The sequence below is a fragment of the Phalacrocorax carbo genome, chromosome 2, assembly GCF_963921805.1.
Source record: "Phalacrocorax carbo chromosome 2, bPhaCar2.1, whole genome shotgun sequence".
NCBI lineage: Eukaryota > Metazoa > Chordata > Aves > Suliformes > Phalacrocoracidae > Phalacrocorax > Phalacrocorax carbo.
This window is the reverse complement of record NC_087514.1, coordinates 144955246-144978539: the sequence shown is the minus strand read 5'-3', so window position 1 is coordinate 144978539 and position 23294 is coordinate 144955246. Positions and strand designations below refer to the sequence as shown.

Here is a 23294-nt window from a genome sequence, read left to right as displayed (position 1 = left end):
CATAGTTTAGAAGGTCATCAGATTGCTTTATTCAAAAATGTATTTTTCATGTATTTTTTACACTTTCAGTTAAAAATAAGTAAATTGTTAAACTAGAAAGAAACAATACATTTTTAGAATTACTTGAGATTTCTTTTGCCTTCTGTTACCTATGGAAGCTATTTAAAAGTCCCAGACCTTTTATCAAGCGTTATTTAAAGAATACAAGGATAATTAGAAGATTGTCAATATTACAAGGATGAAAATCACCCCCTGGAGAAGGGCAATTTAATTGGCAACTGTAGTTTCCTCCAAAGTCCAGATGATCTACCTTCAAAATTATTTTGGGGTAACTTTTAGTAATAGTATTAGATTACTCTCTAGATACAACTATTTTAAAATTTATATTGAAAAGATTTTGCAGGTAGGCTCATATCTAGTAAATCATTCATGAACAGACTTTTAGAAGGGAAAAAATGCAGAGAGAATACATAATTTTGTTCTTCTAATTAAAAATAAAAATCATTATCAGTTGCTCGCATCTAATTAATAATTCCCAGTTTCTCTGAAAAGAGCCAAGTTTTAAAATGACTGCTCTCCTGAAACAGATCTGGTTTTTATCAAGGTTCCCTATAAAATAGGAGTATTTATTCATTATTCCTACTTAAAAGTCAACCACCGCTTTGGATTTGCTAGGAGTATTTTATCAATTTTATCTTGAGATATGCCTCTAATTAGCATTTTAGGAACTATATTTTTAAGGATATGTGAATATCCATGACCTCCATATTTCATCAACCTATTCTTAGTGTGCACATCATGAGCGATCAGAATTCTGTCTTCGTAGCCTTCATCAATCAGCATACGAATCCTACAAAAGTAAAAAGTATACCTGTCAGTGAAAGGTTCTTGCTCTGCAAATGCACAGAACTGAGCAGGATTTAAATTTTTTACATTACTGTACTGCTGGACTGTATTATAACTGAAAACACTTATTTTTAGGTACTCAGAAGATGCATTCCTTATATTTAATTGAAATTAAAACACTTATTTTATGGAAAGGAAAAAAAAACACCTCTGAAAACATACCACCATGCATCTCAAAGTGGAGAAGGAAAACTCTTTCCAGCTGGCACGTGACTTTGCATTCCCAGTCCCGTTAAGTCCATGGAGGAATTAAAGAACTTCAGCATCACCAAGCATGGCACACAGGTTTTATATACACAAGTAAGTAATAATTTCCTACACAAACTACTGCTCAGCATGACCAATTAATGGGGTTAGTTCTTGCTGCTGTCACAAAGCTAGCCCCACTACATTTGCTAAGGACCAGACTCTGTGTGACAGGTCCTTTAAGAAGCCTGTCTCATTTACACAACTACTTTCACATCTCTAGGTAATTCCCATTTAGCAAATCAGGTTAACAAAAATTTTAAGCTGTCAGCATCATACTCCATATAGGCAGTTATCATCCAAACGTGTTTCAGAGGTGTTCATTAAAGAAGAAGACAAGTCAGGCATTGCACAGTGCCTGTGTATGGCAGGACGCAAGAGGAGTTAATGCAGCAGCCCAGCTGAACAGACTTGGCAAAATGACAACAAATCAGCTTGGAAAAAGAAGTCATCCTTTTGGTCACTCCCTTGTAACCAGTCTGCTACAACAACTCCTTTTGTTCCACTGTTCATTTCACTCTGGGAACCTTAATCCCTTGCTCAGTTCATTTCCTAGAATTTATCTGGTGGGCGCCTGTATTGCATGACTGTTAAGTTTCCCCCTAGCTTCAGTTTAGTTCGGCAGTAGACTGCAGCATTAAAGTGGCATAGACGGATAGACCAGACCTGGAAAGTGTTCGTTCCTCATGAAGGCACCCAATTCCATCATTTGCCAGTGCTGTGAAATTCTAAATCTTACCTTCCTGACTGTGCTTTGATCAGCAAGAAAGCAAATACTAGTTTTATAAGTAACCACACTATATCTGAAAGCCCTTACTGTCAGTTTTTATTACAATTAGTTATGAGGAGATACATGTAGCAGGATCAAATCAATATGGGCAGCAGGAAGAAGGCAAGTAAGATAGAACTTGGTAAAAAGTTAGCTTCTGTCATAAAAACACCATATATAGTGCCATATAGTGGACAACACTATGTACACTGTAGTAATAGAACATCACAAGTATCTTCTCTAGCCTGAAATACAGAGACACCACAAGCCAATCAGAGAATGAGAGCAATGACGCTGGAGGGACTAAGTTCTTTGCTGACCAAACATCTTCTTAGAATCATTTCCTTTCATATTTGGACTCATTTCATGGGTTAGGGAGGCAGATGGTCTTTTATATTCCATATTCATTGCTGCTTTTTGCTCATTCCTGTATGTTTAGTTAGTCCTTGCTTCTGACTCAAAGAAAAACTGTCCACGAGAAAATTCAGTTTTTTACTTGCATTGGCAGTACATTGCAGCAAAAATGCGTTAAGAACACACAGAGCTAAACTGTGTTTGCGTACATATGCCATGACTATGGAAGTTTACGCTGTCAATAGACCAGACCCAAACATACATTTCCACTTGGTGTTTTCATCAACACATTTAAAGGTCAATTTGATTTCCACCTCTCTGGTGATGTTTGAACAAAAAAACCAAAACCTAAGGAGATTGCCACTACCATCGTATGCCAGTGTGGATGCATCAAAAGCCCAACAAAATCCATTTAATGGCACTTCTAACTCAAGTGCATATATTCATACCATACAAGGAGAAGACAAACTTTTCATATTTTCTTCCTATAAACAGCCTGCCGCAAGAAATACTCAAATGCCAGAGAATTTAAGGGGGAGACATTGGTAGCTGAGCAAGTATCATGGATGGAATGAAAACTTTGCCACAGCTGAACGAGCACTTCTTAACCAAGGCATAGTCCATTCCTCTACACATATTCCTCCTCACAGTGCTTCTGTACATGCTGACCTCCCGTGGCACAGGAGGGGGGAGGAGGCACAGGGGAGGGGAGCAACTCTACCCATTCTACATGTGAAAACTGCAAATTCATTGCAACAGTTTGAAATACTGAGGGCAAGACTGGGAGTCCTGTTAAGAGAGAGAAATGACTTTTAGTGTGAAAAGCAGCAGCAAACACTTGGCAGTACGTGGAAAAGTAACCATGGATCCTTCTTATGAGTGGCCTCAAAGCAGAGAAGAAAAGTCTTGAGGCTACTCTGAGAACGAGGGGCAGGGAAGCTATGTCTGAAATACAAGAGAAAGCTAGAAAGTTTCTTCATTATTGATCAGGCATCCTAAAATCTGTCTCATCAAAGACAAGAAAATAATTTTTTCTGACTCTGGAAGGAAAAAAGACACAGGCGGGATGGCACCCCACCCCTCAGAAACCTGCCACTTCACTGCACACAAACCCTGTGGACAAACAGCACAGGAGGATCACACCTCCAGACAGAGTGAGAAGCCCATTCCCAGCTGACCCCACCTGTCTCAGACAGGAATGCATCTCCTTGACAATACTTTGTGCTAGCACAGCACAACAGATTTGCTGTGCAGCTGAGCTGAGGCTGCATGCGCTGATGAGAGGCATCCTGCCAGTGGGGCCAGTATTTTCACATTGTGAGTGTGAGGAGCACAGGAGTTCCGATGGGACAAGAGTCTCATCCTTCAAAAGACAGGAAGGGCAAAAGGAGAGAGGGAGGAGAGGTGGTAAAGTTTTGGAAGAACAAAAGTCTGGTTTTCAGGATGGAAGCACGGACCAAATACATCCAAGTCAACCAATGAGTTTTGCTCAGTTAGCGTGTTGGTGAGGAGATGTAACAGGCTCAGATGATGCTTAGTAGCAGCACTAGGTTTCCAATACTATGTTTCAAACAAAAGCCAAACCCTAAGTCCTGTATCGACAGCCTTTTCTTTTTTAGTCTATTTAAGTGCAGTAAATAATAAAATTAAACCAAATCAGCATGGAATTAGGACAGAGAATGAAGTTAAAAAAGCTCTTGATCCTTTTCTCAAGTAACTTTCTACAACACTATGATTCTACATCTTCCTTTGCAAACAGAAGAAATTATGCATGCTGCCATAAAGACGTGACAGCAGCAGAAAAAAATTTGTCATTATTTTAGTATAAAAAAAGACAATTTTGAACAGCAAGCAGAATTACTCTGTGATGCCCTTAAAACAAGTACCAATAATATTAATTTGTTGATGGCAATGCTATGGCTTAAACTGCACGGAAGCAGATACCTTGCAATTCTTTCATTGTCGCACGGCATGTCAATATCAGGATGGAACTGGTAGTGAAGAAATTCTGTACCAAATAAGTCATACTCTAAATAGCATCCCAGTTTAGCAAATTCCAGAAGTTTCTCAGTATCAAATATAGTCCTGCAGAACATATATAACACAAGGTTAGCATTGTAACACAAAGGAAAAAATCTCATGGTACGAGGATAGATATTTTGCAACTTCCTACTTGCAAGGAATAAAACCAATAATCTAAGATATAATTTACTCTTTTGAAAAAGAGGACTCCTCTTTGACGCATGCACCTTAAGCTGATACACAGCATTGTCTTTCTCACATTCGTCTGGGACTTCATGCATTGAAAAAACCAAAACAAAACCAGCTCTTCCCCCATGAAATAATGAAAACATTTATGATCATCTTTAAATGGAAACAGGAAAGGTACTACTTACTTTTGCTATCACTAAACCTCTCAACAGACAACCTAACAAGGAAGGACATTTAAGAAGGAGGTTAATTCATAGTGACATTTTAAAAAAGACAATGGATTGCTTACACAAGACAGATTTACTTTCCCAAAAGAGTTAGAGGAGACAGCTACATCCAGGGCTTGTTTCATCCATCACACACCGGTAATACACAACTTTGTCTTTAGTTTCTGTTCTGTACAGTTATGTTTCTAGATTGTCATTAGAACAGCAATATATCATAGTTTGCACTGGGATCTGGCCAGAATGCCTTAAGGAAACGCTCTCACCAAAATATATAATGGCGCTGTGAGTACCTGGGACGTGGGCTTTGCAGCAGATTTGAAAAGTGAAGGAAGAAAGCTACTGAAACCCATTGCTCATTCAGAAATGAATGGCAACTGAAATGAGAGCTCTCTGAAATAATTTTTGTTTCCTTTGGAACACTTTTACCAAAAGTATAAGCCATCCAAAGGAAAACAAAAACACTCAGATGATACTTAATAAATTTATCTTTTTAACCACAACACATTCACTTTCATCTAAGGAAAAAACAAGTTCCCTCAAGAAAGGCATAGTTAACCAAAAGGGCAGTAGTTTAATTATTTTTTTTAATTATTGCAGATACTGATGTCACAAATTAATTTTACTCTATACAATTACATCACAGTCTGTTGCTATGGAAATGACTGATGTCACAATTTCAATATCATGACTTAACAACAGGATGAAGTAGGAGAAACGGATTGAGAGAGACAAAACCCTTGGTCAAACAAGCCTGCCATCAGCAGGAGTGTAAGACTTGCCAACTGTAATCAATTAAAAATATTATTTTAAAATAAATGTTACAGCAGAGGTTGAACATTTATTACCAAATGAGTTTTCTAAGTGCAGAGCAAGAGAACGGGTCATTTTAGATCCAGCCCTGCTCAGTTCACAGGGAGACAGTAGCCAGGAGTACTCATTACTGTGCAGGTGGCAAAACCAACAATAAATTTCATAATCACATCCAGAAGAAATTTTTTTGAAAACTACTCTTAGTGTTGTGCTTTTGGGTGCTCTGTCCCAACAAAGAGCAGGAAAGCTTAATTTCATCAGCCATTGCGTCCACACAGATGTAGTAGCAGCAGCAGTTCCCAACTTGAATTGTTAATCTCTGTGCTGGAATTGGGTGTTTGGGCAACATGTGTCCCTGAGCAGCCCTGAATGCACAGAAAAGGAGATGGGACACAGGGAAGCATCCTGTACTTTGGACCTCATCCATAAATCACTGCAGGGACATCCACCAAACCATTATCGAACAGGCATTCTTACCAGTTGCTGTGAGCCTTCCAACAACAGCTACTCAAGGGAATCAGTGTTCATCTCTACCAAAATACCTTTACAGCCTTAATCCCTAATAAATGGCCAAAGCCAAGACTCAATCGCATTTGCTTCCCAGCCTTTATCTACACCACAGTTTCACTATGGACACTTGCTACCTTTTGTTATAAGGTGCTAAATGGCAAAACATGGTAGCCAGTGTTTTGGTTTGATCATTTGACTGTAAATCCACCAGAAAACTACCATTCTGTCTATGTCAAAAGCAGGCATGAAATATGTAGCTATGTACAAATTTATCTCACATTTAAGGGACTGGGATACTCCCACATGGATTCTTCTTACTGGAGGAGAGTTAAAATGTTAAATGCACATTGCGAAGCCAAATTTCACAGTAGTTTAGAGTCTATGTTATAGCAAGTGCCAACCTGAATGTGTGAATGTAATGATTGAAGGAGTATAAGGAAATGTCATATTGTACATCAGCGGCTGTTAGTGAAACTGCATCTCTGCCTTGACTGTTTTCCTACTTATATTGCTTATTTTCCACCAACAAATCACTGAATTAAATGATTTACAATTGCGTATAAAGGCAAAAAACCACAACTGGATGTTTATGCTTTCTTAGAATGGCTATGTTAAGTACTGACACCTGCAGCTTCCTCAGTCCTCTTTCATACAAAGATTTAAGTAATCAACTTTTCTTTAAAAATGAGAGAAAAATATAGCTATAGATAAAACAGAATGCAGGTAAATACATAAAGAATGCCCATATTATTTATATATAATCAAATATAAATGAAATTTCATGGCACTGAATTTTATGCTCCTAAAATCCGCAAATAAAACATTGAGCTGTGTGTGAATACAAAACACCTGTAGCTTGATTTACAAGCTCTTAGAGCCTATAACCGTTAGAAATCTGGAGCACAGTGCTCTTGCTTGTATTACACTCATATTGAGGGCAAACAATCCAATTGCTGAGAATCATATGACCACAAACAGTCTCCATTATTCCGCAACTGTCCAAACTAATCAATGGTTGGACATTTTCCAGCTCACCACGAGCAGCACAAGGTCACAAAAAACCCATTTGGTAAAAGAGGCTGTGTTTCTAAACTGGAGAGGGAGAAGCACCCCAATTCCTCTCCACATCTGATGTGGAACTCCTGGCTTTTGCTCTCAAGGAAACTAAAAGTTAGCTCTCTGGTCTATGCTAAGAACTATCCAAAGCCCAGCTATTTTCTTTTTAAGCAATATTTCTTCTGTCTGGAGGTAGAACTGAAAAGGTCTGGCTTCTGCTTTGGTCCAGCATCCAGCCAAATCAAGGAGTTCTTCATTAGTATCTGAGAGACTTTGGTCAGGCCCTTAAGGGTAGCCCAGTTATCAAAAAAACTGGAAGCCAGCAGCTTCTCACCCAGTTTGGTGAGAACTGATCAATGTCTAATGCTTTGTAAATGCAGTGGTTTGTGCAGGGATACAAATTAATGGAATCCTCACTTTTTAAAAATATGGGTACAGATATTCCTAATCTCACTCCTAGGCCTTCAAAGAGAGCGTTTCAAATCCCCAAATCTCTTTATCAGTGTGAACCTAAACGCTGATCCTGACTGAAGTGCTGGAAGCTCAACAAGCTCTATATAAGCAGTTTCATATTTTTAAGTCAGTAAACTTGAAAATAACTTTTCATGTCGTGATCCCAGCACGCAACAGAAACCTAGCCATTTGCAGAGTAGATCCCCTAAACCCCAGTGGGTTGTGGCAACACGGCCAGAAAGACAGCAGAACAGTCGGCTTACCTGTCGAGGTGAGACATGACTGTCTTTGAAGCATCAGCCCCAGCTTCCTCCAGAATGCGGATAATCTGGAAAGGTGCATTGCTGTTCCTGCCAGGATGGATTATAACGGGGCACCCAAGCTGTGACTGAGCCTGCGCTGTTGCCTGAAGCACTCTGTGTTCACTCTGAGTCAAAGGCCAGGAGCAACCTATTTCTCCCACCACACCACACTTGATGTTAGTTCCATCAGCTCCATTGAGTATCTCATCAACAATAATGCCTGTAAGCTAGAGAACAGGAAGATGAGATTTTTGGTTATTAATACTATTTGTGTTAAATAGCATCAAATTTGGCCTATGGACACTTTGCTAGTTACACTCCCAAGGTCTTTCTGAACTTATTGAATTAACAGTTGGGTGTGTGAAAACACTGCAGTTAAAATCTGGTTTCTGTCAACTAACATTACCCTAACCATTCAGTAAGACCAAAATAAACACAAAGCAAATCAATTTACCAGTATCCACTCACGTAGTTGCTCCGGTTTGCCTGTAAAGCTGGTCTACATAAAATTTGAACACCAATTTAGGCTGAGACTAATTTTTCTTTGAAAAAACAAAGTTAGATCAGCATGAAACCTGTGCCTTGCACTCCTGAATTGGCTCCAGAAACAATTCAATGCAATTTCTTGCAAAACAAGGGCTCAGAGAATAAGGAAACCTTGTCACTCATATAGGGAAGGGAGAGACTGGCAAAGATCCTGAGGAGACAAGTTTAAGGCAAATCCTGCTTGTGGGAATGTTGACATAAAACAACAGGAGCTCCAAGGACTTCAGAACTACAAGAACCCAGCTCAGCTAACAAACAGGGTCAAAATTAGCTTGCTTTTAAAATATTCATAATCAAAAAAGTCATCAGAATCTCCTAATAAAAGCAATTTGTTATAACAGCTTTAGTTTCTATTTTCCAGAACAGGCCATATATATTAAAGAATACATACAAAATTCAGAGCACAAAATGGCACTGTTGATGACCTTCTAACTCTTTGGCCCTGAAATCATGGAAATAATGATTTTAAGGAGGAATAAAGTGAACAAGAGAAGAAGGAAGGTTTGAAGCAAATCCAGGAAACCGAAAATCCCCACACCAATTCCAAATAAATCGTCCTTATCCTTACTCCTCACCTTGTCTCCTCAATAGCATCATACAATATATTGGTAAATACTCGATCTACACACAAAAGTCAGTCCAAGTTATTACAATTTACAGCAGGTTTCTGCCCAACAATTTATCCTACGATACAGAATTCACGCCTCTCCTGAAGAACATCTCCTGCAGCAACATCCTTATGTTGCTCAGCAAGGGCTGGCAACAAACTATTCAAACTGCCTTTGCCTAATGAGAAAACATATCATCAGGTCAAATTCACTGGCAAATGAGGAGCCACCAGTTACCACGGATCAGTTGCTGTACAGCCCTTCCTAAGTAACCAGCTATCTTCTGGACTGGATTAAGTGTTTATTACTTGCTGAGTACAGGACATCTGTGAGCGTCCAGCAGCCCACCAAATACAGAAGGGAAGACTTTGCCCCAAGAAATCTGTATCAAATTTCAAGCGACGCAAGAATATTTAGGAAAACTAGTACTGTTTGAATAGCTTGGGCCAGCCTGGGTCCAGTGTGGTTGGCAGCGCTGCATCACTTTACATCTGCTCAAGTTTTGACCATTGATTTTTAAAATGAATTTGACTCATTTGTAAACTGTGACAGATTTTTAAAAAAATTTCTCAGCTCTGTTCAACCACATTCACAGCCTCCTGCCTTGGAGAGTTCCCTTCTCTTTTCTCCCTATCATCACATTTTCTTAACAGAAGATGAATATTTATTGTTATAGGAATATCTGGGGACCTTGGTCATTATTAACATATTGTCTTAGGCACCGTACAAATAATTCGATGTAGACCCTGCCCTGAAAAGTCTACACAAATGGTAGAGAAGAGAGGTATAGCAGTCAGCCTGAGAAGAGCAATGATTTACAACTGTCCTGTAACTACTGCAATTATTTATGCTTTTTACAAGCATTCTGGGTGATCTCATTGGGAAGCAATTAGCCAGAAAAAGAGACAAAAGGGGCAGAAGGGATATACTCCTTCCTTGAAAACTGTAAAAAGAACAGGATAATGGTGTGGTACCAGATTCCCACACATGAAGTACTTTATCTTCCTTTTACTGTTGCATTACAACAAATCCCTGAGACAAAATGGAGCTTAAGAATTGGAAATGCTGACACGGATAATCCCAGAACATACAAGTAGTGTTGGTTCAGCTGTAACACACAAGCAAGTGTAACTCCGAAGCAATAGTTAAGACTTACCTGCTCCACTGTCATGGCCTGTGTTTGAGAAGAATGAGTGGAATCGATGTAAAACCCAGCCCCAGCAATAATATGGACTCCAGTTTCTTCAGCAAGTTTCTTCAAAGTATTCATATCCCGACCAATTCCTGTGGTTGTGTTTTCCACAATCGTCCCACCCCCTGCTGCTTTAAAATGCAACAGCTCCTCCTTCACAGCATCTGTTTCCTGATACAAAAGAAGGTTTTCTTTATGGCTGTAGGGATTTTGCTTAATCCAAAACAAGTTCTTCATCTCAATGGGCCCACCAGACAGAGGCTCTTGGCCTGGAGAAGGTGGACAAAAGCAGCTGCTGTAGTTCATAGTCAAGTGTTCATGAGTCAACGTATAGCCAAGGCGGTCCGGATCCACAGGGCCCAAAACAGTCTGTGCTTTCCCTCCCAAGGAAGGCATTTTTCTTCAGCAAAAGAAAAAAAATCAGATTAAAAGAATCTGGGAAGGAAGAAGAAAGGAAACAAACATTTCAGATGGAGCAAACATTTCTTACAATATTTCTGAATACCCTCCTCTCTCTCACACACATACCTACACGCTGTGTGTGTTTGCTGCACCTGGGGAGGAACAACCCCATGCACCAGTACAGGCTGGGGGTTGACCTGCTAGAAAGCACCTCTGCTGAGAAGGACCTGGGAGTGCTGGTGGACAAGCAGGTTGACCAACGGCCAGGAATGTGCCCTTGTGCCCAAGAAGGCCAACGGTATCCTGGGATGCATTAAAAGGAGTGTGGCCTCCCCCCAGGGAGGTTATCCGCCCCCTCTGCTCCGCCCTAGTGAGGCCACATCTGGAGTATTGTGTCCAGTTCTGGGCCCCCCAGTTCAAGAAAGACAGGGAACTGCTGGAGATAGTCCAGCGGAGAGCTACCAAGATGATCAGGGGACTGGAGCATCTCTCTTATGAGGAAAGGCTGAGAGACCTGGGTTTGTTCAGCCTGGAGGAGACTGAGGGGGGAATCTTATCAATGCTTATAAATATCTAAAGGGTGGGTGTCAAGAGGATGGGGCCTGACTTTTCAGTGGTGCCCGACTTTTCAGTGGTGCCCAATGACAGGACAAGGGGCAAGGGGCACAAGCTGGAACACAGGAAGTTCCACCTAAACATGAGAAAAAAACTACTTTCCTGTGAGGGTGACAGAGCAGTGGAACAGGCTGCCCAGGGAGGCTGTGGAGTCTCCTTCCCTGGAGACATTCAAAACCTGCCTGGATGCATTCCTGTGCCCCCTGCTCTGGGTGTGCCTGCTCAAGCAGGGGGGTTGGACACGATGATCTCCAGAGGTCCCTTCCAACCCCTGCCATTCTGTGATTCTCTTTGCTGGAAAGTTTTCAAATGCTGTTTCCAGTACAGTGGTCAATATGAAAACCAAAGCATTTCTTTTACTCAGCTGTGCTTGTTTCAGTACTCCAGCAATGTAAAAATGCCACATTCCAGCACAGGAAAATCATTGTCATTTTTTGTGCTATAGTCAATAACACATTAAGATAAATGTTTCCTATTTAATAACAACCACTGTATGTTCATTTAGGATTCTCTGCTCTTCAGCAGCTGTCAAATTTTGTCAGCTTGAGCCACCAGATGAACATACTTGGCACCAAGGCTGAATATTTCTTACTGGTACGTTCATTTTATTTACGTGTCCTCCAAGACTCACTATCCCCCTTGCACGCCGAGGAAGTTGTGTTTGGGCACCTTGTCTGCCCCTCTGTATGAGAAATGCTGGAATGGGGCAATAATCTGCTCTTTAGACATCACCAGAGGCTCAGGTTCTCCCACCAGCTGCGCTGTGGGAGTCTGGAACAGCCCTGAACAACTCCTCCAAAGCCGACAACAGTCGCTAAAGATACAGCGTGGCCCCAACCATAAGGGCAGAAGCCGAAGGGTTCTTCCCATCACCTTCACTGGCCAAATATTTTAACAGTTAAGAACAGACCTTAACCTAATGCTTAATTTATATGGCTCAGCCTCCAAGAGACTTTTTTCTTCATCTTTAACATGAACAAAACAATGTTATTTCTCAAAACTTTGAATGAGCGGTGACAAAGATACACACGGAGGCTACTGTCTGCAGTTGGTTCATGTCAAACGCATCTGCCCTGTGCAAGTCTGGCCTGACTCGCTACCGGTTAGAATTAGCTGCAGCTCTCCCCACTAGGATTTTGGGGTATTTTTTCTCTTTGGGGTGGCAGTAGTCTTTTTCATTTATTTGCCATATTAGCATTAAACATAGCTGACTACCCAGTTCACGTTAGATCTTCCTGATGCTAGTTGCAAAGGCTTGAGGATATAGCATTATAATCCCTAGGCAACCAAAATCATCAGTTAGGAAACAAAATACATGTTTAATCATGTCCAGAGGACAGGACTAACTAGAGCATACATTATTGATTAAAGAGAGGGTCTTTCCCATTTCTGCCTCCCTCTTAGTGAATAATACCATAAACACGGGTTTATTACTGGTGAAGCCCTCAGAGGACACTTCCCTTTTAACTGCTAAAGTTAATCTACCAGGATGACAGAAAACTGAAATCTGAAGGGCACTGACCTCAACATCTTAAAGGGCACAAGAACATTGAGGTCTCTGGGGATACCTTAATCTGAGGAGAAGCAGTCATTGATTGTCAGGGTACCAATGTACAAAAGTGACCCAGCCCCTGCAAAAGGCAGCTACTACCTGCCTAGTGAAGTCTGTAGTGCTGGCAGGTATTTGATTTAATATGAAAACGTGGCCATCCATAAGAAAGAGAAAGAACTGACCAACTATGTTTGTCTGCCTTGTGTAAAAGCAGATTTAGGAAGAACAGTTCTTTTATGAATACCATTTCTAGACTAATATGTTGACTTGTTTGAGAAGGCAGAAGAATGATTACTTTCATAGAACAACAGACTGCTGGCTGATTAATATAATGATTTATTTTTTGCCAAATAAATTAAGAAGCACATGATTTCAGAAAACATTATTCTTGAGCAAATAATTAAAAGCAAAATACCTGCCTTAGTCAGAAACTGCTGCTAGCTGCAATTCAGTGAAGTTGTCCAACCCAGTCATCAATTCTATCCTTGAACAAAGCTGGTGCTCTATGGAGCAACCCACTGTTTCAGAGCAAGTTCAGTGATCAGAGTCATTCTTACATGCACAGCAAAGACACTAAAATAATAGTGTTACCTTTGTGGGTTTTTTTTCCTTTTTTTTTTTTTTTTTTTTTTTTGTATTAAATATATACCCTCTGGTATTCAGTAAAACCCTGACAGCATAAAGAGTGATAACTAGTCTCTGCATTGGAAACACTTTTCCCCCCATGTTCACCGACAATTTTCAAATCCATTTATGAAGTTAGGAAAACAAACCTACATAAATATTTTGTCATTTAATTAAATATACAAGTTCTTTTGATAAAACCTGACAAAAAGTGATTATAATCTGTTTCCTTGACAAGTTTCCAGTTCATATTTTTCAGTTATTTAATAGTGCAGTTCCCCAAAAAGGCCACTCTAAATGAATGAGAATTTTTGCTCACTTTCAGTTTACTACTTTGATAAAAAGGTGACTTTCAGCATTTGTTCCCACTAATTCCTTTCCGACACAGTTAATTTAGATTACCCTCAATTAATCTGGTCTGACCACTGCAAAGACCTATGGTTGTGTGCATGCGATCTAACAGCCCGAGGCTGCTGTCTTCTGATTTATAACAGCAGGAAACATTTAAAACTGCCAGTTCAGTGCCAGATTTCTTCTGTAGCAGACACCAATCTGTTGGTTTTTAGACTCTACATTTCAGGTTATAGCACACAGAGAGAGTTTACAGAACCTATGCCTACTATTGAACCTTCTCATTGAGGCCAATGATTTTTATAAATACAAGAAGCATCACAAAAATGGAAACTGACACAAACAGCATTTAAAGTAGGCCTAATTTTATCTGCATGAAAAATATGATTAATATTAATGTCTGTGCCTGCTTACTAACACAGTTTTAGAAACCCACCGCTTTTAATAAAAAAATTATGAAAAATAAAGACAGCCAACAACCTGTGACTGGAATTATTTTTAAAACCACTGTCCTGATATTTTTCCTACTGTCATTTACACAGACAGCATGCCCTGATTATGCTATAATGACACATTATTCTTAATCAGATTCACTTGACGGAACCAGAATTTAATCAATGTCTTTAAAAACAGATTTTAGGTGCGAACAGCTTTTAAATGAAATAAGTACTGCTGCGTAATTTAAGCAAGTATATGTTACTACAGAAATCAATGTTCAGGTGCTTTGCTAATGACTTGCATACTGTGTTTTACACAGACCTTTCTTCTGAGGAAGCTTCTTCTTTCATACACCAAGGACTGCATTCATAAAATTTAGCCATCTAAAACTATGTATGTCTTCTACAGGATGATCATCTAGATCATTTTCATAGGGGAGATGGAAAGACATATCCAGAGGCAACTCATCTAGCCTATTTTGAGTGTTTGTAATAGAACAGGACAAGTCGCTTTCTGTATTATCAGCCTCCTTCCATGGACTATGGAGGCAGCCAAGAAACAATCCTGGACAAGACAAGCATATTTTAGATGGTCCTACATAAGACGTGAATTATATTTACTGGATCTTAACCCAGTCTGAGGGGAGGGGGAAAGGTGCTGATTCCTATGACAAAAGATGAACAGGTAGGCTCGTATCTGGCAATAACAGGTATCTTGCTTTTGGAAATCACTAATTTACGCTGTGGTGTCACTGAGATGTTCCTGCAAAGAATAAGGCTGCTCTGCTCTAGGTGCTGTATGAACAGAGAAATGAACGGTATTTCCTGAAAATTACATATTCAGATAAGAAGAAAATGAGAACTGCTTTAAGGTATACCCAAAACTTGTATTATTTCACAACAGCATTGAAACAATACCTTAACACTTCTGTAATAAACATTGGACAAATTTTTACAACCACCAATTGTATGGTGCATAAAATATGACTCTCACCACTAGCCAACTATTAAATACGGGTGAAGTAAATATTTTTCCTAGAGGTATTGTTACGAGAAAAGCAACTTGCTGCTAAAAAGGCCATAGTACTGCATTCCTGACTCTGGTAAAAACTCCACTGAGCTCAATAGCTGTTTTGCCTGAATACTGATGACAAGATTTGTGTTTCCGCTTTTCCCATCTGAAACACGCGCTTCAGTCATTGTGTCATTTTAATGGTCTTGTAATGGGAAGTCTCTCTAGGTTTGGATTAGTTGCTTCCTACAGTAATCTCATATTGCTGAAACATTATAATCGCATAAACACAGTTTCCACATGCTAACGCCGCATTTGTTTTGATTCGGTAAGCGCATTTTAATGGTATTAGCACAGATTCTCTCTAGACTTCTACGGGAATCATTTTATTGCCATTACATTACAATGTGAGATTACAGCAACACTAAATCCAGATTGCTGTGACAAAAAAATTTACAAAAAAACCAAAAAGAACAGCTCAATAGGTATTTAGTATATTCAGAAGAACTTAAATACAGCTGCCATTTAGAAACAAGGGCTGCCCTGGCTGCATCAAGATTATTTTAAATGGGTCTTTCCTTTATAACCATGCAGTCCTAGGAAATGTGACATAGCGCAGGTTCGCTATATATTTACAGATGGAGGAAATGCTTTGAGCATCCAATTCTACTGTGAGCAACATCCACAGAGCATGGAAAAGCCTCAAATTCAAAATATACAACACATCTGTAGTAAATTACCATTACCTAGTGTATACTGTGCTATCTCGCCATTCCCCACATGTAAATATTTTGTGACGAGGGAAAAAGTTAGGAAGACAAAGGAAGAGGAGAGGCAGAGGGTAAGAGAACATGTGTACACTATGTCAGGAAGGATTTAAAAAATGAACCTCTTTCTCTCTTCCCCAATGCTTCTGCTAACTCTGTAGAGGTTTACAGGGTGGAAGGAACTCAGTACTGCCAGCATGATTCTTCCTCTTCCCCACCAGACAACCAAGTTTTCTAACTTCTCTGACAGATGGGTGCCAGACCTACTTTACATTCTTCAAAAATTTATTCACAAGTGCTAATTACAGGACAAACATGCCTGAAACCCAACTGTTTCTCATACAATGGTTTCAAAAAGCATGGCTTTTTTTTGCTCATGCACAGCATCAGGGAAGCACAGCTACAAGGGGCTGTGAAAGAGAGCTCACCACAACTGGCTGGGTGACAGCAGCAGTAGAAGTGGACTTGCATCTGCTCCAGAAGGACAGATACAGGCTTACCTGTCATTTACCCCAGCAACTCCTTCTGCATCAATGTCTGCAAAGGTGTCTAACAGCCTGTGATGCGATACTCCTACATGGGCACTCTCACAGCACCACTAAAGATAACAGCACATCTCATACTGCTTTTGGACTATTTTCCCCAAGAAACAAAATTTGGAAATGGAGTAAAAGTACTATGAAAAAATGCATGTTTCTGGGTAAACTTATGTCTCTTCTGCAGAAATAGCAGATGTGCTTCTCTGAAGGTGACACAGATTATTCTCATTAAAGACATATTTATTCTTCCCTGTCTTCGGAATTGGTGTTGCTCAGAGGAGACATTGGTCTTTTTTTCCTCCCAAACTGGAGCTATGAGATTATAATGATTTGCTGAACTTCAAGCTAACTCAGAAAAATGAGCCAAGAAAAATAATCTTATCTACTCAGAAGCAGTGTTTTCTTTTTTCACTACCTTCATACTCTGTTAATTTTATGGAAACTAACAAGTATCATGATAGGTTTTCATAGTATGGCCCCTTGCCTAGTACAGAACTGCACTAAGGGGACAAGGACCTGGATGTATAGTGCTGACCTTCCTCCTAGTTCTCAGTCAAACTGCATAAGGATGGCACACTGGTACTTCCATGAGCATCAACATTGAGGCGAAGCTTTGTGTCCTAAGGATCGATGTCACATGGGAGATTTTTCATGCCTCGTCTAAAGCTCTTCTCACAGAGGAGGGAAACACTTACAGTGTCTTGCTCTTACAAGCGTCTAGCCCCATATATGTTGCAGCCTTTCCCTTAACAGGGCACCTGCAGTTTCCCACCTTTGGGTGGCTATATTTTCATGGAGCAAGAACCTCACCACTTCAGATAACCGTACTCTCTCAACTGGGTAGAAATTAGCCAACAGATTTGAAACCTAGAGAACTCTTGGGAGAAATATTTAAAAAGCATCACCTATCCCTACCTTGCTGCATTTTTTCCTGAAACACACTGTTCTGGAGATACTCAGAATAGTGGGTTAATTCAGTGGCCTTCAATGACCTAGCTCTGGTCCCAAAAGCATTCAGAAACATAAATTTCCTTAAGAAGCCAAGCAAAAAGGAACACTAAATATTGTTTTTTATTTGATTTTCTATATATGCTTTGAGCAACCAAAAAGCTATTACACTACAGAAATGAGAAGTGATACTGGAAGTAAGACTTTATATTAAGTTACAATACATGCTATGAAAAAAACTGGGAGACCTCTAGCCAAGCCTTACATAATCCTACAAAGATAAGCAGAAGGCCCAGCAAAATATGCCTGTACACACACCACAGCAGTTACGTTGCTTGAGTGGCACTGGCAATGTTCTACAACCTAAAAGCAAAGTCACTTCAATTGTAAGAGAAATTTAAACACTCTTACACATACTGGGTGAACTCCCAGTGAAAGGCCAATATATTGATTTGCTTCCCTCAGAACCTCCAGAAAGCACACTTTGGGGAAAGGAACTGGGCAGGCAAGTGAGAAGCAAAGCTTTGAATGTTCACCTGAAATGGTAAATGAAAATTTTCACTGTGTACTCCCTCCATTGCTCAGCTAGTGGCAGACAGACCTTCTGGCTTCTCATGGTTTGGGGGTCACATTCTTGCTCTAGCTAGGCTTTAAGCCAGACTTATATAAATCAGGTTTCTTCCTTACAGTTGAACAGCCACACCAGAACAAAGAGCAGCCTCTCATATCAATTTCACAGTATGTCCATACCTCTGGGATCAAAGCAAGCAGATGGGATCTGCCCACGACCACGTATGCATGTGTACAGCTATTTGCCCCAGAGACAGAGTTTAAGCCACTTAGTATGTAATACTTTGCACGCTTCCTTTCGATTTGGTTAAAGTTCTGTTGCTATAAGCACAATAGAGTCAGACTTTTATTTTACCTTATTTCTGTAGAGATAACAGTCTCAAAACCTAGGCTTCTTCGAGCAAAGTCACATTGACGTTTCTCTTCCTCAGACAGATCTGAGACCAACATCCCCATAAGTGGTTTTCCATCAACATCTCCTTTAGAAAAACTTCAGGGCATTTTACATTTTGGGCAGCTTCCAAAATTACTCTTGATAAAAGGTCAGATAAAAATTCTCCCTTAGGGTCCAACATTACATTAATTATATTTTACATGCACACATAGTGTTTTTAGGCCAAAAATCAGGCCTGAAGTCACATTACGCTATATGCAAATATGGGCTAAGTCCTGCATGCTGATGCATGCATTTGTATTCTTAGACCTGAACAGAATCGTATTTGCTTCTCATGGGTGCTGGGCTACAAGCACACATTTTCTTTCTTCCTAGGAGAACATGATATAGGAAAAAAGTTTGTGCTTTTCAGAAATGCGTGCCCAGTCTTTGTTCCCTCTAAACTTCAAATCTGAAACTTAAGCATACACGTAACTCTACTCTTACTGTTATTCTCATTGACTTTAAGTGGTTTTCTCTCTACTTAAAGTCACATATGCTTAAATATTTTCACAAGGTCTTAAATATTTCAGTAAGGATGTTGGATGGAGCATTATCACTTATCTTGTGCAGCACCATCACCCAGAAACACACCAAAGAAGTCTATGGATCTTTATATGTAGCACTAAAGAGAAAAGGCACCAAAGCACAGGCATCATCCTTTTCACCACACATATGCATGCAATGGAAGTGCAATGTTCATTACAACCTCCTGGTCAAGACTGGACATTACTAGCTAGAAAGTTCAGATGAATGAACCCCAAGGTCAGCTGTGTGGCAGAACGTACCAGTCACTGACTCACTGAGGCCCGTGAAGCACCACGCAGTGGAGAACAGCATGAAGATGGGGCTTAGTGCCTCATTCAGCTTCGCAGGCTGCAGCAACTGGGATAAGTAGGGACTCCAGAAAACCGCTTTCTTTAATAGTTAGCCATGGGTTTAGATGCACAGAACTAAACTCAGTTTCCCATTACTGCGAACAACTGTATCCCAAAATTTGCAATCAATCTGAAGACCCACTGGAAAAAAGCATACCCTGAGAAAAGCCTTCACAGTTTCAACTGTGACTGTTCTGCTATGGCTGTGTCAGGAAACGGAAGCTGTATGTTCCTCTCAAGGTCCACCTCTGCTCTAATGAGGAACTACCCACACAAGAAAAGTTAATGTGAGCCAAGTGAAAGATTAAAGCTGATAGATGTAACTTGAAGAGTATCTTCTACCTTAGAGATAGTCTTTATAGAGTCTGCATGTTTTGCCAGCGGTCAAAGACAATGACCTCTTGCTTGTACAAACTCCTGGTACTAAGTTCTTACAATAGTGAAACAGCAGGAACAACCAACACACAGAAGCCGATGAGACTGTCACATCTCCTGCATATCCTTCTGCCTTCTTCCCAGGTATTGCTGAATATTCAGTCTTAACAAGAACTGGACACAGAACCCTGCCACTGTTTTGTCTTTTTGCCCCACAGAATGTGATATCACAGTATTTCTGAATGAAGACACAAACTCAGTATCTTTGTACTGGAAACTATTAACTATCTGTTTGGTGGGGTTTTTTTTTTTTTGATCTTTGCTATCCAGTCTAAACTAAGTAACACAGACCTAAGTCTTGCAATAAAGTTTATAGCCCTCAAGAGTTCAAGCAGTAAGACCAGTTGAACATTACCAGACCCATCTGAAAATGGCCCACCTGCAAGAAGGGACACAAATCACAGCACGGAAAGCGTTAAATTTCTTTCATTTAGTCATCACTACAGAGACTTCGGACAGGACAAAGGCAACTGTGGGATAAAACAACTCTGCTTTTATACTTTGAGGTAAGAGGTGAGAATCTGAAAGAGCAGAAAAAGAGAGAGTACCTCAGTGGATAAGATATCATTCTTCTTTGGTCTTCCCACCTCCACAGAAGTTACTTCAGGAAAAACCCTATGGCTTTGGCTCCATGCAGTACTAAGGTTTTAGAGTGATACTACATGTTTCTGAGATCCAACTGAAAATCTGTGATTTACTTAAAGCTGTCAGATAAGACATGATGGTGGTGGTGGTATTTCTTCAACTTTCTTTTTCTTATCCAAGTAGTTAAATACTACTGAAACATATCCCAGCCACTGTTAGGAAAAAATGCCTTTCTTGGATTATTACCCACATACCTATTCATATCAGACCAAAGACACGGCCACTGCTTAGAAAATTCTGAGGAAGCTTTTTAATTTGTGACCAGAAAGTGATGTTAAAGCAGAAAACCTACCCTACCAGTTTTGAGAAAAAGGTTAAATTTCTGTTTAGAACCAGAGGGGTGGGACATTCCCTTTCCCTTCCAATACAGCTGGTAATGCAATGACTTGTATATTCTCCAGAGACACCGAAGACCTACGTTCAAAACTGCTCTGAATTAAAGCAGGGACTTGAACCTTAGGTTTCCACAACCTAGATGGATTTCTAATCCTCCCCCTACCAGACAGGTGGCCAATCCAATGCAAGCAGAAGACTCCTCTCTCTGTTCTCATGAAAGCTTAAGAGGTCTTGGTTTCAGCTTACTAAAAAATGAACCTTGTTCAGTATTTCAAGTTTTGAAGGATAGAGAAAATATTTTAGCTCTGCATTGAGTGAAATAAGAAATAAAATCCACAGCATGTTCAGAGAAACAGCCCTTTAAGAAACACAGAACTCATTGGTGCCATATGCTTCACTATAAACTGATTTTATTAAGTGACAAGCAGCCTGACAGCTCCCTAACCAGAGAGGGAGGCAGTGACACTTGCTCCTGCTCTGCCATGCATTAATTTAATAAGTTAGCACTGGTCACCTATATGAAATGTAATTAAGCATCTGAATGCCATTGTTGCCACCTTTAATTATAACTACAAAAATGAATGTGATGGTTGTGACATGATGGCAAATATTATGTCTGTAAAATTCCAAAACATGAGAGGCATTCATAATAATAAATGACACTTATGTAGTCTTTCATATAACAATCCCAAAGTACCTGACAAAATGATACAAAACTACCTATTGCAAGCATCGCTTCACCCACCACTGAAACCCAGCCCCCAGCAGAAAGAAGGCAACAACCTTTAGACGCCACAGAACATATCACAACAGCAGACGCGGAATAATGTATACAGTATAAAGCAGAGGGGAATTCCAGACAAGCAAAACACAATTTTCCAAAAGCAAGTAACCTCTGGATAAAAATGTTTCATTCGAAAGTTATCACAAGCCTCTAGCATACAGAAGATACCATCCTTAACAACAGACATGCCTAAAAAAAGGAATTATATTTACAAGTTTCTTAGAGATCATACATATTCATGTACTTGCTAGGCCAAAAGATGCTCATCTCAGCTCCTCACCAACAGGACTTGTACGCTTCAGCTCGGGACCATATCATCACAGCACAAGACCTGCTGCAAAGGGGCTGCCAAATACCAAAGGCCACTGTTGGGCAGTGGCTTGGCTACAGCACTGAACCCCACTTGGCAGAGGGGACCAACACCTCCCTCACTCAGAACCAGCACTCCTCTCTGCAGCTTGCCAAACCAGTGCAAGGGGAGGAGAAAGCAGGGCGACTGCTGCAACTGCGTCCTCTAAAGAGCAGCACACCTCAGGCCACAGAGAAAATGCATGGTGTCTGGGTCCCAACAAGGCTCACGGGCAAGTCTGAAGCTTTGTTGTTGAGCCACGTCGAGCTTAAGCAACTCTAGAAGCATCTTGCAGAGGGCTGCGGCTGCTTCATATGGAGAGGCAGCTGAAGGCGGGCTTTGAGGGTCTAATAATAGCACTAATAATAGCAGCGTAGCAGCACTCACACAGTGAAGCCCGCCTGAGCTGGGGGGTTACTCAGCTGGTAACCTGTGACACGCTTTTCCAGAGAGGAGGAGGTGTTCATCACCTCGGGCTCCAGACCTGCTGCGGATCTCGCTGCAGAAGCCCGCTCTGCCCCAGCGCGCCGTCCCGGCCGCGCTCTCCTCCCGCCGCTGCCCCGCTCAGGCCAGCGGCCCCCTCGCCGTGACGCGCCGGGCTCCGCCTCAGCGCCCCGATCCCCGCGGAGCGGTGGCCCCTAAGGCCCGGCACACGGCCCTGCGCTCCCGGCCGCCCGCCCGCCTCAGGCCGCTCCCTCCCGGCGCGGTCCCGGCCTCACAGGACAGCAAGGCCCGGCACTCCGCCGCTTCCCGCCCGCCCCGCCTCAGCTGGGCCGGCAGCGGCGGAAGCAGCTCTTGCCTCTCAACTCCGGCGAAGTTTCCCGGCCCGGGCGCTAGTGGGGCCGAGGGCATTAAGGACGAGCCCGGGTCGGGTCTAGGCCGCGGGAGGGCGCGGAGCGGCTCGGCGGGCTGAGGAGACGCGCCCCGAGGCTCCGCCGTGCGTGCCCGCCTGCTCGCTCACCCCGCGGGCAGGACTCTCCGCCGGCAGCACGCCGACCCGGTCGGCCACGACACGTCCCCCCGGCCACGGCAGGGCCCCCCGGCGGGCCGCCCGCCGCTCCCGCCCCGCTCGGGGCGGGACTTCCCCGCCGCGGCCCGGCCCCGGGACGGGAGCGGGCGGCGGAGGCGGGAGAGCGGGCCGGGTGCGAGGGCTGCGGGGACTTTGGAGCCCGGGGCGCCCCGGCGGGGAAGGAAAGCAGGGTCCCGCCGGCTCCCCGCGGGGACCTCACGGCTCGGTGCCCACGGCGGGCCCTGGCGCTGGGCCCCCTCCCCGCCACGCAGGGTTCGTGCTCCCCAGGCGCCCGTTCCCTCTCGGAGCGAGGTGCTGGAGTGCTCGGTGCCAGCGCTGGCTCCAAGTGCGAGTCGGTGCAGGTGAGCCTGTCCTTGCTCGTACCCCCTGTTTACACAGCAGGGAGGAGATTTGGATC

At 41.8% G+C, this 23294-nt stretch overlaps 1 protein-coding gene across 4 annotated transcripts; it reads right to left on the bottom strand.

The window, feature by feature from the left end:
- Positions 1-2: 2 nt before the first annotated feature.
- Positions 3-22966, bottom strand: PTER (phosphotriesterase related). Of its 4 annotated transcripts, none has more exons than XM_064444707.1 (5): positions 22829-22966; positions 10155-10590; positions 7806-8071; positions 4220-4360; positions 3-850 (listed from the first exon to the last, which is right to left on the bottom strand). In XM_064444707.1, exons 2-5 carry the CDS (start codon positions 10584-10586, stop codon positions 640-642), a joined length of 1050 nt encoding a protein of 349 aa, XP_064300777.1. In that variant the 5' UTR covers positions 10587-10590; positions 22829-22966; the 3' UTR covers positions 3-639. The 4 variants fall into 4 exon arrangements, with proteins under 4 accessions (XP_064300777.1, XP_064300774.1, XP_064300773.1 ...); XM_064444704.1 differs by having other exon boundaries at positions 10155-10625; positions 22829-22956; XM_064444703.1 differs by lacking the exon at positions 22829-22966 and adding an exon at positions 22667-22822.
- Positions 22967-23294: the final 328 nt, after the last annotated feature.

Bases quoted from the DNA above. Each gene is read 5' to 3' on its own strand.
- PTER (XM_064444703.1), bottom strand. From the start codon at position 22,719: ATGCCCTCGGCCCCACTAGCGCCCGGGCCGGGAAACTTCGCCGGAGTT. The intron at 10,591-22,666 runs GCAAGAGCTGCT...CTTTTGCTGAAG, and splicing joins AACTTCGCCGGAGTTGAGAG to AAAAATGCCTTCCTTGGGAG. The intron at 4,361-7,805 runs GTAAGCCGACTG...TATGTTCTGCAG, and splicing joins GTCATGTCTCACCTCGACAG to GACTATATTTGATACTGAGA.